The following is an 18513-nucleotide window of genomic DNA, read 5'->3' on the forward strand; positions in this document are numbered from 1 at the left end:
ATATTCTTTATATCTGTATTCATTAAATAGTCTTTAAATCTTCATCAATAATTAAATCAAATTAACAATTAAATTAATCATTTAACTTGATATTACAATCCTAAGCAGAGTAAGATCTCTTGATTCGATTTTAAATAAAATATTAATCAGTTTATTTTGATCGCAAAAATATGAATCAAAAATAAATTGATTTGTTAAAACAACGAAACACCAATATCTTGAAAAAATATTTAAATAAAATAAACAAACCAAACGACACCCTATTATACTTTTTATCATATACACAAACCAAATGTATACAAATTTCACCTCAAGAATAAAACAAACTTATTCACACCAATACAGAATCCTTTGAAGAGGCTGCTCACGAATTCAATTGTCAATATTGACATTTCTTCCATTGTAAAAATGTCAAAAAAATCCTGAATCCATCCGAAACTCATTTATAATTTTCTGTACTCCACTTATAAGCAATTACTTGCGTTCTTCATTAAATAAAATATAATAAATATGAATAATTTAAAAGCAACATTCCTGTGTTTCAATTTCAAACTTAAAAAAGAGCTACAAATGACTTAGAAAAATGTCAAACTAATTTGGATTTACTTATAAACATTTTATTATGGTTTTAATTTATAACCCTGAAAAACAAATACTAATAAATTCTTTTGAACAGAAGAAATTAATTCTAAAGTTTATATAAATAATTTCCAAAAATAAGATTTTATTAAATTTCACCATTGACACTTTGAAGTGTCCGATTCTTTCTATAAAAAGAACTGTCATTTTGGGGAAACTGTCAGAATTGCTTCCAAAAACCTATCTTAAAGCATTATTCCATGATCTGACCATGCCCTGTCAAAAAAAATCAATTTCATTACTTTCAACGATAAAAACCAATGAGAGATATTATTATTGAAACTAACGTCCAGAAACCTCGAAGTACGCCCCTGCTTAGTTCACAGCTGACACAAAATTTATTGATAACCACAAAAACTCACCACACTTGTCTTAAACGTCAAAAATTCTCCCAAAAGTACATAAAAGAAGAAGTGTTTTCTTTTGGAGAAGAAATTTTTAAAAAATAAATTGTCGCAGCGCAGTACCTATTCTTAATTCTAGTGTGATAATTGATATCCCATTGCGATCTGTGTCGAGAGTGTTGATAGTCATTTCGATATCAGAATAAGTTAAAAGTTCAATAATTAAAAACCCCAATACCAAAACAGATAAAATGAAAATAACCTGTGAATTGTAACATCAAGCCATACAAAATAAGAACAAAAATAATATTCCCTCTTCAATATACTAAATATTAATTCTCCTTTGCCATGTCTTCGTCGTCGTCTTCGTCCTCCTCTAATCTAATTGAATACCTTAAAAGTCCCGAACTAGTTGTCCAGTTTCAAGAGTATTTTGGTATAAAATACATAAACACAGAAGATGTCAACAAGAGTTCGAATAAAAAGTCACAAAACGGAAGCATTCCTTTTTCTACATCGTCATCATCATCACACTCCAAGGAGCAACCCGCCCAGGAAGAACAAATCCTTTTAAGTGAATCATCCTCGAGCACGACAGAATCTCACAATAGCGCTGCTTCTGCTGCTGCTGCTAAAAAGGATCTGCCTTACAGGATAGAGAACAAATTCTGGTACTATCTGTTTATCATTGGCACCGAACTGGGCGATGAGATCTTCTATGCCTCGTTCATTCCATTCTGGTTCTGGAATGTGGACAGTGCCGTTGGCAGAAGAGTCATATTCCTGTGGTCAATTGTCATGTACATAGGTGAGTGGGTGGGTTTTTTTTTAACGGGGACTAAATCAACTAAAGTCAATGTATATATTTTTGCAGGTCAAAGTCTAAAAGATATAATCCGATGGCCAAGACCTGGACAACCTGTTAGTCAACTACAAACTCGTTGGGCTCTCGAATATGGCATGCCCTCTACGCATGCCATGGTTGCAGTTTCCATACCATTCTCTGTGTTCATCTTCACACAGCAAAGGTGATGTGTGAGTCATGCTCGAGACCTTGGTGTCAGCTCATTAACTGGACTTTCTCTGTCTAATCCTTTTCGCAGGTATCTATATCCGGCCCATGTGGGATTGTCAATATCAATTGTCTGGTGTACCATTGTGTGTCTAAGTCGAATTTATTTGGGAATGCATAGTGTTTTGGTGAGTTTTAAAAAGATGTACCAAGCTGCCTATGTTCAGAACATGGTAGCCTAACCCTTTTATCGATTACAAGTTAGGTAAGGTTATCTTGGTTATTGGCGGTATCACTAATGGCTTTTGCGTGATAAGCGATTGAAATATAGTTTTTACTTTTCTGCAAGAGTTTCTACGAATGTTTTTTAGTTCGCAGCTGGCAAGTTTATTATTTTTTTGTTTTATTGTTTCTTTTGCCATCAAGATCTGAGATTGTTGGTTTTCTTTCGGATTAACGGCATATAGAACTTAATGGTTCCTTATTGATTTCGCATGATTAAACGATAAAACAAACAAATTTATGATGGTAGGGGCGCACGTTGACGTTAGTAACGTCTTATGATTTTCTCTATAAATACATTTTTCGTCGATATTTGTGAATTTTATCGGTGACGTCTCGTGCATATTTAATTTTGTATATGTACCTACTTACTTTTTTGGAGCTAGGTAACGTTTTCGCTTATCGGGCGTGTGTTTGAATTTATCACAAATTGAAACTCAGATTATTATAAAACCCAAAGCCAAAGACTGCAAGATGAAGATAAATTCGTTAGCGTTGGACATGCTTCGCCTGTTGTTATTGTATATTTTGTAACTATACGCCAAAGTAGCACTGAAAGATCAATGAAAAATTCCAAAAAGTATAGGGAAAGGTTTTTTTTTGTTGTTAATAGAAAAAGTCTCAAGAGGTATTGATAAGGATAAGGATAGCAATCGCTAACCGTTGATATAGGTAGAAATTCTTTTTCAGGATTTTTTGCATATGTTTAATGAATGATAAGCCATGATTTACATAGATTATCCTATTTTTTAAATATCTTTTTCGCTATGCAAAATAAGACTTGTAAAATGGCCTGATTTATTTGGCTGATTATTTCTACTTATACAGTTTTTTAAGCTAAAGCGTGGAAAGCTCATTCTGAAGTTTTGATCTTTTGGCCTCCTCTCCATATTGGATTCGATTATTTTGTATAACGTTTTCTTCTATCCCGCAATTGGGTTTTAGATAATATGTTAAGGCTGATTTCTCATTTCTGCTAATGATAAATTATTCATTGAAAATTATGCATTACAAAAATTAAAATTGTTTAAAAGCAGAAAGAAATTTGAAAATTAGAAAACAAATCGCATTTGGTTATATACATACGTTTAATTTTAGACAGTGTAACGTAGCAAAGTTTCTATTTCTTGGTGGTCTACGGCAAGAAGTCATAACTTTATTTCTTTCAAAAATGCGCCAATATTTCTTATTTTACGAACTTCTATAGGAAGCGTATTAAAAAGTTTGCTCGAAGCATTGGAATAGGAGTTTCTGTAGCTTGTCGTACAAAAATATGGGATATTTACTATAAAGTTGCAATTACTTCTAAGTCTTCGTACACTGCGGGTCATAAGGTTAGAAGCAGGCATTTTTGAGAAGTAAAATCGATATTTCTCCCGTTACATAATGGATTAAAAAAAAAAATAACTATGGTTAATGAAAGACTATTTTGTTAACAACACAACATACATTTTGGGTATAGAAGAGATTTAGCTTACTGAACTTCTAAGACAAATTGTTAATTAAGTCAAGAATATGCGAAAATAAATCGGGTCATTAGATTAGAAGCACATAAAATAATTGAAAATAAAATGCAGTTATTCATATTTTGCTTAAGTTTTTTGGGTTTATTTAAATATTTAATAATGTGTGCTGCCACCAGCCTTTAAAATAACTTCAAAAAATCCATCTTTTAGGGATTTATAAAGAGATTCCAAGTAGTCCAGTGAAATCTCACTCCAGGCCAATTTGATACCATGAATAAGCGCTTCCTTGTCATCGTATTGCTTCCCTCCCTCATACACCTTACGTGTAAGCCAGTCCCACACATTTTCCATTATTTTTTTTTTACACTTCAGAATTTCAGAAAGTAGTAAGCTTATAGCAAGCGTCAAACTACGATCAGAGGCTCATCATGAGTGCATGTGTTAGTTGTTAGTAAAAAATAATACAAATATAGCCTAACACACGCACAAAATACATACAAAATTAGCATTTAACTATTACAGAACAAAAAATAAAATGAGAACGTTTACGATAGTGGAGCTCTGGTTCTAAACAATGATTTTAATCCCACCTTATTTAAATTTAAATCTATCGATGAACAGTTTAAGTTATATAAAATGTTCATTCGACTTAAAGCTTCATTCTTCCAATAGTTAGTTGTATGGAAGTCAATATGTATAAAATCAAATGCGCGCAGGTGATGAGTTCCGCCCCGGTAATTCAAATATACACAAGATAGCAAATAAGGTGCATCAATTTCACCATTAATGGGTTGATGAAAAAATACTAAGTCATTATTAACACGCCTTTGATGGAGAGATGGCATTTGAAGAAGTAGAATACGATGTTCATAGGGAGGCAGATCATAGGAATCTTCCCAAGGAAGACCTTTTAGGGCAAAGCGAATGAAATTATGTTGAATTGATTCAATACGTTTTCTATGAATTTCGTAATAGGGAGTCCATATCTGCGAAGCATATTCAAGATGAGGACGAACATGGCAATTATACAAAGAAAGGGTAACATAGGGATCATTAAACACCTTTGCCCAGCGTTTTATAAAACCAAGCATAGAACTTGCCTTATTAACAATAAAATTAATGTGATGTGTAAACTCTAAGTTAAAATGTGAAACTATCAATGTCGGCTTGTAAAAGAATACGATCATGGTTGGACTTTATTATTTTGAAAATCTTCATATCGTCAGCAAAAATAAGAAGTTCACTTGAGCGTTGACATAACGATACATCGTTAATAGACAGGATGAACAGAAAAGGGCCAAGATGGCTTCCCTGGGGAACACCAGATTGAGCAACAAAAGGTTCAGAATGACAACTTCTAAATTTTACCTCGTAGGATCTGTTTTCAAGGCATGACTTAATCCAAGCTAAGAAAAATGGTGGAAAACCAAGAGCCTTAAGTTTAAATAAAATAATTTCGTGGCTTAGTTGGTCAAAAGCTTTAGAAAAGTCAGTGTATAAACAGTCAACTTCATAACCTTGTTCTAAAGCGTTTGAACATATGTTTGAGAATGTGAGGAGATTAGTAACGGTTGATCTTTTTTTCACAAAACCATGTTGCTGTTCGCAAATGATATTTTTACTAAAATATGCTACGCTTTCACAAACAACTTGTTCAAATACTTTAGGAATGCAAGAAAGCTTTGCAATGGGCCTGTAATTGCTTATATCCGACTTGTAACCTTTCTTGAAAATTGGTGTTAGAAATGACTTCTTCCATATACTGGGAAATTTGCCTGATTTTAGAGAAAGTTTTAGTACTATCGGGAGAATACCATCTGGACCGGCTGAGTAGTCATCACTCAACGCAGATAAAAGATCAAGGACCGTACTCTGTAGCACAGGTATTTGACTGCAGCTAGTTTGCGAAAAATTGTGAAGATTATGAATTTAACAAATGACTCACAGAAAGTCGTTGCGGAAGCGTTACAGATATCAAAAGTTTTATCTAACGAAAGGTTCTTGTAAGTGAAGTTAACTGGAAAGCCGTCTGATTTTTTCTTTGAGTTTACAAAATTCCAAAATTTTTTAGTATTCTCTTTCAAAGAGTTGCCCATATCAGTAACATAACAAGCATATACAAAATTAGAAAGAGATTTAAATTGGTTAAAGAGTTCAACATAAAAAGAGAAGTTGACTGGAGACAGAGTTTTGAATACGTTTTCCATGCCTTATTTCTTTTGTTACGCAGTAAACGCAATTTTTTCGTGTACCAAGGATGGCTAAAGTTTGTATTACTTGATTTCTTTATCGGTACATTTTTTTCAAAACAATAATTAAGGATCCTATACAAAATTGGGACTGCTTCGTCAATGTTAGAAAATGCTAGTGTATCAGCAATTCCAGAAATGGTTAAATCTTCAGACAACTGCTGGAAATTGGCTCTTCGGAAATCAAAATTATATAAGCAATCAAAAGAATTACTGTGATTAGTAAGGTGATTACTTAAGTCAAAAAAAATGTCCAAAGGGGGGGGATATTTGTCAATATTAGTAATTCCTGATCTAGATTCTAGAACAAGATTACTAATAGCGTCAGAAGAAAAGACTAAATCGAGAATTCGATTTTTTGAGTTTTAAATACAGCTTGTTTGCTGTAAGTCAGTAAGAAGGACTTTATCGAGAAGAGATAGTTCCATTTGTGAAGAAGAAGGAGAGGCTTCAAGGCTGCATTCGTCTTCGGATGGAATCCGGTCAATGTGTGGTAAATTAAAATCACTTAAAAGTAAGATATTGGTGTCAGAGCTGGACAATTTTATAAGATAGTCTAATGCCAAGGAAAGATAGTTATAAACAGACTCCAAACTTTTTGGAGGAATGTAAACGTTTGTAATGAAAAAAGTCTTAGTCTGTACCATTATCTTTACACATACCAGTTCAATTGAAATACAAATTGAAAAGATACAGAAGAAGAGAAATATGTATTTTTTACCGCTATGAGAACACCTCCACCTAAATCCTTTGCATTACCAGCATGACGATCGTTTCTGTAAACTTCGAACTCTTGACTAAAAAGTTCTGTGTCGGAAAAGCTTGAATTAAGCCACGTTTCTGTCAAAACGAATACGTCGTGTGGAAATGATTGGGAGTTAAGAAAAATGTCAGTAGTCTTGCTACGAAGTCCCCTTACGTTTTGGTAGAAGAGCGCGAGCCTGTTATGTTTTTTGATTTGTTTTTCAAAGAAACACCCTGTTTTTGACTTTGAGTAAATTCTTTGACTAAAGTCTCTACGGGCCATATATTTGGGTTGCAAATAGAATCAAAGTAAGTGGGATTCGTTATTAATTTAAAAGAGGAAACAAAGCTTTTTGGTTTACCGATCTTAGTACACCTGATAGATGAGCTGGAAGGTATGCTCTTGGTAGATACTAAGTGGGAAGTTAGTAGGGGAAAATAAAATATAAAATAATTGAAAACAAAAAGCACTCACACATGGACAAGGGAACACTTTGGAAAAAACAAAAATACTGAACACCTTACCGGGGAGAACTTTAGTTTTAAACAAAATATCACAAAATTCAAGAAAATTGAAATTGATTAAAATGCTATTATAACATAATATTTGATAAAGTTATTGAATAAAACAAAATAAAGTTCACTTATTCAGTGAAATTTAACAGAACTACAAATATCTAAACACGATTTATATAAGAAAAAAAGGAAAATATAGAGCCTATAAAAACACGACTAATAATAAGAACCAGTGCAAAACAAAAAAAGATTATGTTAAGGTCCGGGGAATATGGTGGCCAAGGCATCAAGCAGATGTTTTGGTTTGCACTAAGGATTTTACCTCTCGGGCTGTGTGTATCGGAGCGTTATCCTGTTGAAAAATCCATGAAATTGGTCAAAAAAGCTCGGTAATTTTGGGAAATACTGATTCCAGTCATTTTACTATCTTGGACTACCAAGTCTATAGTGCCATAAAACGAAATTGAGCCCCAGACCATAACGCCTCCTTCTTTGCTATGGTGAAATTTTTTTGTCGGAAAAAATAACCTTCCGCAAAACACAAGCGTTGCTTCTTCCTTGCGTCATTAAGTGGTGGTTTTTTTTAAGCTTCAGGCGCTTTATGTGTTTAGCATTGCGGATCGTGCATTTGACAGTCGATAAGCTGGCCTTAACATTAGCTTTATCCCTTATTTTAGCTGCCGATAAAGATGAATTTGACGCTATTCTAAGTATATTTCCCGTTTCGCGAAGTGTTAAGGCAGAGGAAGTGTTTCCTTTATAATTTTTTAGATACGACGATAGATTTTTTAAATAGTTGCTGACACAATGATCACTTCGATTTATTTTTCGGGCTATAGCACGGCATGAAAGACCTTCAGAGTAATAAACATCTATTCTTGCCATTTCCTCCACTGTCAAACATTTTTTCTTGCCCATATGCATCATTTAAACGAAAATAAAATAAATTCACTTCACAAGATAACGTTTATATATTCACTGCTTCTAATCTTATGACCCGATTTATTTTCGCATATTTTCGACTCAATTGACAATTTGTCATAAAATATCCGTTAGCTTATTCACTAATATTCCCAAATTTTACATTTTGTTGTTAACAAAGTAGTCTTTTATTTACTATAGTTGTTTTTTTTTTCTAATCCACCATGTAACGGGAGAAATATCGATTTTACTTCTCGAAAACGCCTGCTTCTATCCTTATGACCCGCAGTGTATGTCGAAAAGCGGACTATTCAAATATCCAGCACTTTTAAAACTTTAAAAAAATATAAATGTCTAACGGGAAGAATTTTTAAAGACCTAAAAAGTTATGTATAGCTGATTTTTGAATAACAGTGAGTGGTTGTAGTTTGTTGACATATGCACTACCCCAACAGGGTTTTTCATATTGCAACTTGAAATGAAATATGCCAAAATAAACCATCTTTAACAAATTTGAAGAGCAATGCTTTTTAAGATGGTAGAAACCACGGGTGGATGAGAGAAGATAGTTTTTTTTTTTTAAATAAGCAATGTGTTTGTCCCAGTTAAGGTTTTGATCAATATAGATGTCGAGGTGGTATGGGATGGTATGATTGAGTATGGTGACCATTACGTTCACTATAAAGTAACTTATGATTGAGGCAATCGTGAGAATGAAAAATGATTGGTATGTCCGGAGAGATAATATCTCTTAGGCTGAAAAACATTAACTTTGTTTTGCTGCTCACAATCAACTCATGTTTAGCAAACCAAAATCTTAGCAAGTGAACATCATTTTTATATCTGAAATTATATTCAAAGGACTATTGTTACAGTTTTATACGTTCCAGTTCAAATACAACATATCCACAAGCTCTGATCACAATGGATAAGCTACAATGGGCTCTCAACAGCTTCAAACCATTTAAAGCTGCAGGACCAGATGGAATAATACCAGCCGAATAACAAAAGACTTCTGATATTATTGCACCAATCCTTGAGGCAATTTTTACCAGCTGTCTTTACCTGGTGTTTCCTCGGCATGGAGAGAAGTTAAAGTTGTTTTTATACCTAAAGCAGGTAAATGCTCCCAAGTCAATCCTAAAGATCTACGACCTATAAGTCTATCATCATTCCTTCTTAAGACCCTGGAAAGATTTATTGATATCCTTTTAAGAGCACGTATCGATACAAGACTTCTGTCTTCGTCTCAGCATGCCTACTGTAAAGGTAAATCGGTGGAAACAGCGTTACACACTTTAGTACGCACCATCGAATATTCCCTCCATCATAAAGAGTTCACTATGGTTGCTTTCCTTGACATCGAAGGTGCCTTTAACAACGTGGACACATCTGCACTGACATCTCTAAATGTAGAGAGTTCGCTTCGGGAGTTAATTCATTTAATGCTTACTAGCAGAATAATTAACTCAAAACTGGGCAACTTTTCTAGCAGACGATTCGTTAGTAGAGGGACACCGCAAGGTAGTGTTCTATCCCCTCTCCTCTGGAATTTAGTGGTGAATGAAATCCTAACTAGTCTGGATGCGGAGGGTTTCAGAGTGATAGCCTATGCGGACGACGTTGCTATAGCAGTTTCAGGAGAAAGCATCTTAATATCCTAAAAGAACTCTTACAAAATGCCTTGGACAGACTAATACTCTGGGCTGATCGGTGTGGACTGGGTGTTAACCCACACAAAACCGATCTGGTCTTATTTTCGAGGAGATACAAAATTCCATTTGTCAACCCTCCTTACATTAAAGGAATCCAATTAAAATTCTCAGACGAGGCCAAATACCTAGGTCTTGTCTTAGACAAAAAACTAAATTGGAAACGCAACGTACAGGAAAGAGTCAAAAAAGCTACTGTAGGTCTCTTTTTTGCAAAAAAGCTATTGGTAATAAATGGGGTTTACAACCCAGAATCACGCATCGGTAATCAGACCGATCTTAATGTACGGTGTGGCAGTATAGTGCACTGCTTTAGAGAAAGGTATAAACAGGGATAAGCTAAATAAAGTCCAACGTTCAGCCTGCCTATGTATAAGCGGATCGCTTCGCACGACCCCGTCTGCAGCACTGGGCACCTTGCTCTACCTTACACCTCTTGACATATTTAGCAAACAAATAGCTGCAAGCTCTGCTATTCGCCTCAATGCTTCGTCGCAGTGGACTAACACAACATTGGCCACTCCGTAATATTAAGGTACTTAGAATCAATTCCAAAGCACACAGACTACACCATCCCCCAACTACAATTCGACAGAAACTTCCAGATTTCTATACCTACCAGTTCTTTTTGGGAGTTTAGGACATTCTTGGAGGATGAGTCAATCCATTTTTACACAGATGGGTCAAAAATCCAAAAAAGAAGGGGTTTTTGGAGGTGTGTACTCTGAACGACTGAAATTAAGTCTCTCATTCCGCCTTTCCAATCGTTGTAGCGTGTTCCAGGCGGAACTTTTGGCGATTAAAGAAGTATTGTCTTGGCTCAAAGAAAACGTGATATCAACATCTGATATCCGTATTTTCTCTGACAGCCAGGCCGCTATCAAATTTCTGGACTCTGTCTCTACAAACTCTATAACAGTCCATAACTCTCGATCATCTCTAATGGAGATGGCACAACAGTTTAATTATCACCTTTGCTGGGTGCCGGGCCATAGAGACATTCCAGGTAACTGTAAGGCAGATGAACTCGCCAGGAACGGTACAGTACAGCGCATGCTACCACGTTTGGCAAGTACTGGCATATCAATCGCTACTTGTAAACTGCTGCTAATGCAAGACGTCGCGAGGAGGGCAGGCACCAGGTAGAACAACATCACCACGTGTCAAGTCACACAAAACATCTGGCCAACACTGGATTTAAAACGTTCAAGGTGCTTGCTCTCTCTAAGCAGATCGCATATAAGCTCGATAATAGGTGTCATAACCGGACACTGTCTAATAGGAAAGCACGCCACGAGATTAGGCGTATTCTCAAATGACTTTTGCAGAAGCTGTATGGACGAGGAAGAGGAAGAAACGGTTCTTCATCTTCTCTGCACATGCCCTGCTCTAGCTCGAAAACGCAAGATTTACCTAGGAAAATTCTTCTTTAACGATCTCAACGATCTAAATCATATCGGTATAATCAGTCACTCACGTTTCGTAAGGGACTCAAGCTGGTTCCATTGATCTTAGGAGGAAGCCTCAAGATTCATGTGCTATCACAATGGGCCATTAAACTGGCCTAAGTGTGTCAGTTTCCATCTTGGACAGCCACTATAACCTAACCTAACTTTTGCTACAGTATGCAATTCCAAAGTCATCGGTAAAAGCTCTGACTTTGCCTCGAAAAAGACGTGAATTAGTATAAACCAACGATAAAATTGGGCCCAGCACGGATCCCTGTGGCAATCCCAAAAGACTTTTTTTAGAGGAACCCAACTTTTACATTTTGTGATCTAAATTTTAGATAAGACTCCAGCCATTTTCAGACGAATCTACGAAAACTAATTTTATACAGTTTATCCAAGAGTATGTTATGGTTCACCATGTCAAAAGCTTTAGTTATGTCTACGAAAAGTCCAGCACACTTTTTCTTAGCATCTAAACCTTCTTGTAAAATTCAGCAAAATTCTAAAAGCTTAATATTTTTTTGTCAGTACTCTCATGGCTTAACTATCTGAAAAGATGGCAATATTTTCGTTTCATAATGTTCTTCAAGATAACGTTTTGTATATTTAAATAAAGCATCAACTTTCGGTTGGTAGATGCTATGGCGCATCTGGTAAGGGTCTAAAAGTCTTTAGTCCCCTTTCGATCAGTGATCCATTTATTAGCAAAAATTCTGCACTGCACTTTTGAATAAACTATCTATTCGCATGTGTTTAAAAATAATTATAAGTTTTTTTTTTGTTGAGAGCGATCTTCCAACTGCAATCATTTTATTAAAAGGAGGCGTAACAGTCCGTAAGGAACAAGCCCCTAGTGACTTACTACTCTCAAACATTTCTATGTGCGAGCACTGTTGTCAGGGATGGAGGGGACCTACAGTTTTATGCCGAATCCGAACGGCTAATTTAAGGAAGCACTTTTCATGACAAGAATTACTCTTGGAGAATTTGTCAATTTCTCGCAAGAGGCAGTACCCGTGAATAAAAGATTAGGTGGCACAGTCAGGGATCGGAGCCAAGACCTCTCGAATGGTAGTTCAATGCACTAACCGTCATACCACGGGTATCGCTTATTTACTACAGAAATAAATATTTATAGGCAACGGCCTAGTCACTGATAAAGCTTCGGTTCCCATCAATCACCGAAATCAAGCATCAGTGAGCGTGGTTAGTAGACAGATGGAGGACCATCTCGAAACCTACCGCGTGCTGTTGCCATGTGTTCTTTCTGTCTTCTTCTCTTCTGCCTTGTCTTTATGTCATGTGTTGTTATCACCTTACATAGTCTAGTGGTTCAAGGTGCTGTGTGCTGAGCAGTGTGAAATGTAATGTAATGTAAATTTTCATTTCTAAAAATAGAAACTTTAACTATTGCAGTCAAAAAAATATTGAAAGATTAGGTCCTCAGACCTGTTAAGTTCGTTGGGAACCCCTTAAGGGACATAGGGCCTCTACTACGTTTACGCCCAATCGTGTAATTTCCGGAGATGTGTTTCAGCTCCCTCCAAGTATTGCCTAGTGACGCTAATTCCTCCTCGAATGTCCTGCGCTATGTGCTTCTCGGTCGTCAAGCTCTTCTTCCTTCTTCTATGAGCGGATTCCACTGCATTGCTTGGCCTGCAATGCAGTCGTTAACTTTTCGAAGCTTATGTCCAATTCACTGCCACTTACGTCTTCGTAAGTCCTTTTTAAAACTTGTGTGATAAAAATCAATAGGAAAAAAGGGCACAAAGCTTCATATTACTTGATACATATAATCAAATGACTTTAATTTACTGATTGCTATAAACGCTCATCAGTAAAACATTTCATATTCGTGGTGTTTCAATTTTTACTGATGGATTTTACTGAGGGGCCGGTTATAGCTATCAATAAAATTTTAAACAGGAAGAATCTAAAATGTTTTACTGATCAGCGTTTATAGCAATCAGTAAATTTACGGCATTAAATTAAATGTAACTTAGAAGTTTCTATTTGAAGAGTTTGTTTTTTAGGGGCCAATTATAGCTATCATTGAAATCGATCCGGGAAAAATTTTGAATCGATGTTTGACTTTGTTTACCTTCGATTAGAAATGAAAATTATATACTGATCGATCGGAAATCACCCAAACAAATTTTTTTAAGGCAAAAAAGTGTAATTGCGCATTTGTTTTCCTCTATAAATGTATTTTCCTGTTTTCCGGACGGAAATTAATTTTTCTGAACAGTTGATACTTTTATGTTTAAAAGTGAAAGGAATCGTTTCAATGATTTGTGTTCCAATTTCACACAATTTCAACGACAACACAATTTTCTGTCAGTAAAAGTTTTTTGGCGGATTTCAATGCGGACATTTTTGTCAATGACAGAAACTTTTTATTATAAAGGGTGTCCCAAAATTAACGCAAGATTTGAATTAAATAGAAAACGCCGTTTTTAGTCTTTTGATAGTTATATTTTTATTGACTCGTAAAGTACATAGGATAGGGTTATGTATGGAATAACACATCGGAGAAATGGCTTCCACGGCTTTGCATGCACATGCGCGCTCTTTTGTTGAAATTTTCCATGACCATTCTGCATAAATGTGGCTGAATTTCGTTGATGCAGCGTTGAATCTCCTCCTTTAATGCACGGGTGGTTGTGGGCTTGTTGACATAGACTTGTGATTTCAAATAACCCCATAAAAAGAAGTCTAATGGTGTTAAATCACACGATCCAGGAGGCCAATTTTGATCACCAAAACGAGAGAGTACAGTACACGTCTCATGCAGTAATTGAATTGTTTCACGGGCTGTATGACATGTGGCACCGTCTTGTTGAAACCAAATATTGGACACATCAATATCATCCAATTTTGGCAGAAAGAACTGTGTAATCATGTCGCGATATCGAGCACCAGTAACAGTCACTGCTTGACCAGCATCATTTTCAAAAAAAATTGGCCCAATTATGCCTCCAGCCCAAAATGCATTTGTTTTTCGACAATTACATGTGGGTTTTCCGAACCCCAAATGCGGCAATTTTGGCGATTGACAAAGCCATCAAGATGAAAATGTACTTCATCGCTTAGGATGATTTTGCTCGAAAAATCAGGGTCCATTTCTTTCACTATTTTTGAATTATTCTTTAATAATGAAGACACGTTGTTCTATCCACGCTCCATTTTTAATAACCCTATACTGTTAGTTGTCAAATTGCTTTTTTTTCAGGGTTGCCAACAATTCACTGCACAAATGGCGGCAAATTCAAATCATGCGTTAATTTTGGGACACCCTTTAGTTATAAACGGCCTTCCAACAAAATTCCAATGTTTGTTTTCAATAATGAAAACCAATGATAGTTATAACTGGCGCCTTACTGTTGCTTTCATTAGTAAATTTTTTAATGATTTGATCGGAACAGTAAAAAATTGGAACACCAACAGTAAAGCGTTTTCAATCAGGAAATTTTGTTCAATTACAGAAATTTCCAATGTTTGTTAAATTTTAAAATCTTGATAACAATTTTAAATTTTCAAAGTTAGCATTTCAAATACTCGTAGCTTGGATGTTAACAGCAAAAAATAACTATACTGCACCTATTTGATGGATATTCCAAAAACCTTTTGATTTTCGTTCTTTTGTGAAAAATTTCAAATGAATACAAACATTCAATTCTGTCTTATAACTCCAAAAATGTCAATGATTTACAAGTAATCGTCAAGCACAACTAGAATTTTTATTCAGTTTGTATTTATTAAATGCGTTAAAAGTCGAAAAAGTCGTATATTCAAAAATTATTTGTACAAGAATTTTAATCATGTATGATGGTTTATGTTGCATATTTTAACAGGTGCCACTTCTTTTAAAATAGCACCTCCCTTTGGAATTCTTCGTTAAGATTGTACTCTTCCAGAGTGCGTTCAATCGTTCTAGAACTGACATGCAAGATCTAAGAAAACAGGGTTTTATTTAAAAAGCTTGCTTAGGCTTTGAACTAAACTCGTATGTATTTAAAGTTTAGTTTTTTTGTTAAAGTTCTTTTTTGTATATTTGTTTAGTATTTAAAAAACCATTTAGGAAAGTATTAAGCAAGCAGAGACGAGATTGGGCTCAAGTGTATTAATGGAGAAGAAACTATCTCATCAGATCAAGGTTAAAACTATAAGTACCTAAATAAAAAACTAGCGTTTTTCGAGGTTTGCGTTCGAAAACTTGAATTATTTATAAAACCAACACCATAAACACCTAGTAAAAAATATTAGGCTTACCGGATTTACGGAAACGGGTTTTCCTGTCGAAAGAAAGACTAAAAATTGTAGATGTAATTGTCTCCAATCTTTTATCAAAAACTTAAAGATATTTTTAGATTTGCATTTTGGTGTTTAATCAATAATTGTCAAGGAAGTTTTTTCCTGAAAAAATAGTGCTCAAAAACATTTAAAAAAAGAGGATGGGATACGACCCACACTGATACCTTCCCATCCCGTCTGTCGATTTGTCTTGCTTAAAAGTTTGTAGGTTTTCGTGTTGGGTTAAAAAAGTTGTCAATTGAATTTTTTTACAAATTTTAAAATTACAAACAATATTTTTCATATTAAGAAACAGTTTAGTTCGAAATTCTAGTTTTGTTAAATAGATTTTTAGTCGAAAACATATTTGCATCAATTTTAGTAGCATTTCTTAAATTTTTACAAATTGGATGAATGAAATTAATTTGAGAGGTTTCAAGAACCGAACATCAATTTTTACCAAATTTGCGTACTATTTCTAGTAGATTTTATTTTTTTTATGAAAAAACGGACTGTTATATTTTTATAAAAAAAACTACTGAATATCGAAAACAATATTTTCTGTGAAATAAAACAAGTTTGAAAACAATATTTTTAATTTTTGAAAAGCTATTTGAGTCGAAAGTGCATTTTTACCAAATTTTAGTATTGTTTTTTTGTTAGGTTTTGATTTTTTGTAAGAAAAACTGTCAATTAGATTTTTGTCAAAATTGTACTGAGTGTTGAAAACAATATTTTTTAAAAGATAAAGGTAGATTAAAGCCAATATCTTACAGTGTTGAAAAGATATTTGATATTTTTTAGCAAATTTTATTATATTTTTTGTTTAGCTTTTCATTTTTTGTTAAAAAACTTTCAATTCGATTTTTCTCAAAATTTTTCCGAATGTTGAAAACAATATTTCTTATAAGATAAAATTAGTTAGAAACCATAATCTCAATTTTTTTAAAAGATATTTGGGTCGAAATTTAATTTTTACGAACTTTGAGTAATGTTTTTTTTTAAGTTTTTATTTTTTATAAAAAATACTGTCAATTCGATTTTTCTCAAAATTTTACCAAATGTTAAAAGGGTTTTTTTTTCGTTGCACAAAACTGTTTTGGAGATACAAATATTTTGTATCCGTAAAATTTTCGAGGAGACAAATTTATTTTTAGTTTTTTTGATTTGATCAAAAAGTATACTTGTTTGGTATCATGTCACAATATATTATATAAAATTAAATTCAAGTCTCTTGTGTTTTTGGTTCGTAAGATATTAATTGTTAACCAAAATTTTTTTGAGATCCCTTTCTGCATCTTTCTGCATTATTATCAGTATAACAAAATTTATTTGAGCTATGGATAACGAAAAAAACGTCTTTTGGGAATATCGCGTTCGGATCTCTAGGTCGCATGAAATCCTTATTTGAATCTCAATTTTGGCATTCTCATTCCAACATTTGGGCCGGTATCACCAATAAATGCTTCAATGTTGTCTTCCAATGAGTCAATTGAAGCGGCCTTGTCTGTATAGGCATGAGCTTCAACATAGCCCTACAAAAAGTAGTTTAAAGGCGTTAAATTGCACGATCTTGGCGGCCAATTGACCGGTCCCGAACGTAAAATAAAATGTTCACCGATCAATAAGTTCATTGCTGCGCATGTTGTGTGGCATGAGGCACCGTCTTGTTGAAACCACATGTCAAGCAAGTAAAGCTCTTGCATTTTGGGCAAAAAAAGTTGGATATCATCTCACGGTTGCGCTCACTATTCACAGTTGAGTTACGTTACGATTCGCATCATCTTTGAATAAGTATGGTCCAATGATGCCATTAGTCCATAAACCGTACCAAACGGTGAATTTTTATGGATGCATTGAAAGCTCTTGCAATGCTTCTGGCATTCAATATAAATCTACAATTCTGCTTATTTACGTACCCATTGTTTGGCTTTTACCAACTTTTTTTAAAATATCTATATATTTCATTTCTTTTTTATATTATGTTATAAAAACCGTATACAAAAATTATTGATCGATATTTTAATTTTATTTCAGGACGTTTTAGCTGGACTAATCCTGACTTTTAGTCTTATGATCATACTCGTCCCACTAGTCGACTATTTGGACTTTTTTATCGTGACCAGTATCTATTCACCATTTTTCGTAATTTGCATATCAATACTTCTAGTCTACTTCTACCCGCAATCCAAAGAAAAATGGACTCCAACAAGGTTTGTTTCAGTTTCTTAAACATCACCTTTCAGATTCTTTCTTAATTCCTATGATTTTTCTTTAAGGGGTGATACAACAATGACAATATCTGTTTGTGCAGGTCTACAAATCGGAGCATGGCTAACTTATCAATTAGGTGATCTGCCTGCAACACCACCACTCGAACCACATGTCATAATTTGGCCAACTTACCAAATGATGGGTCATATGATTTTGCGAACGGTATTCGGAATGTGTTGTATTATGGCAACCAGAGCAATTGGAAAGTCCATAACATATGCCTTGGCATGTGCAGTTCTTGGCAAAGATAAAAACGAAGTTCGTAATTCACCAAGTAGCTTACAAAATAAAATCAAAACTATCGTCGAATTGAGTCACACTTATTTGACTTATGGATTAATCGGAATCAATACACATTATCTATTGCCGCATGTGTTCAAGTTAATTGGTATAGGACGACCAGATTTCTATACAGAAATATAAAAATTGAATCAATTTAAAAAAAGAAGACTTAAATACTGCAACAATTCATCATTCCGTAATTTCCATATAAAACGCATATTTATCGAAAATTAGGCACGAAAATAAATTAAAAAATAGTTAAACTTATGTATTCTTGTAGTTGGGTAAATAAAATGTTCGTGTTTGTTCGTCGTCTTTTCACAGTTGA

The 18513-nt window shown here is 34.4% G+C and overlaps 1 protein-coding gene across 1 annotated transcript; it reads left to right on the top strand.

Moving 5' to 3' along the window:
- Positions 1-1037: 1037 nt before the first annotated feature.
- Positions 1038-18508, top strand: LOC129951935 (sphingosine-1-phosphate phosphatase 1-like). The gene is made up of 5 exons (XM_056064303.1): positions 1038-1791; positions 1858-2011; positions 2087-2183; positions 17667-17842; positions 17909-18508. Exons 1-5 carry the CDS (start codon positions 1332-1334, stop codon positions 18324-18326), a joined length of 1305 nt encoding a protein of 434 aa, XP_055920278.1. The 5' UTR covers positions 1038-1331; the 3' UTR covers positions 18327-18508.
- The last annotated feature ends 5 nt before the right edge of the window (positions 18509-18513 follow it).

This window comes from Eupeodes corollae, chromosome 3, assembly GCF_945859685.1.
Source record: "Eupeodes corollae chromosome 3, idEupCoro1.1, whole genome shotgun sequence".
NCBI classification, from domain to species: domain Eukaryota; kingdom Metazoa; phylum Arthropoda; class Insecta; order Diptera; family Syrphidae; genus Eupeodes; species Eupeodes corollae.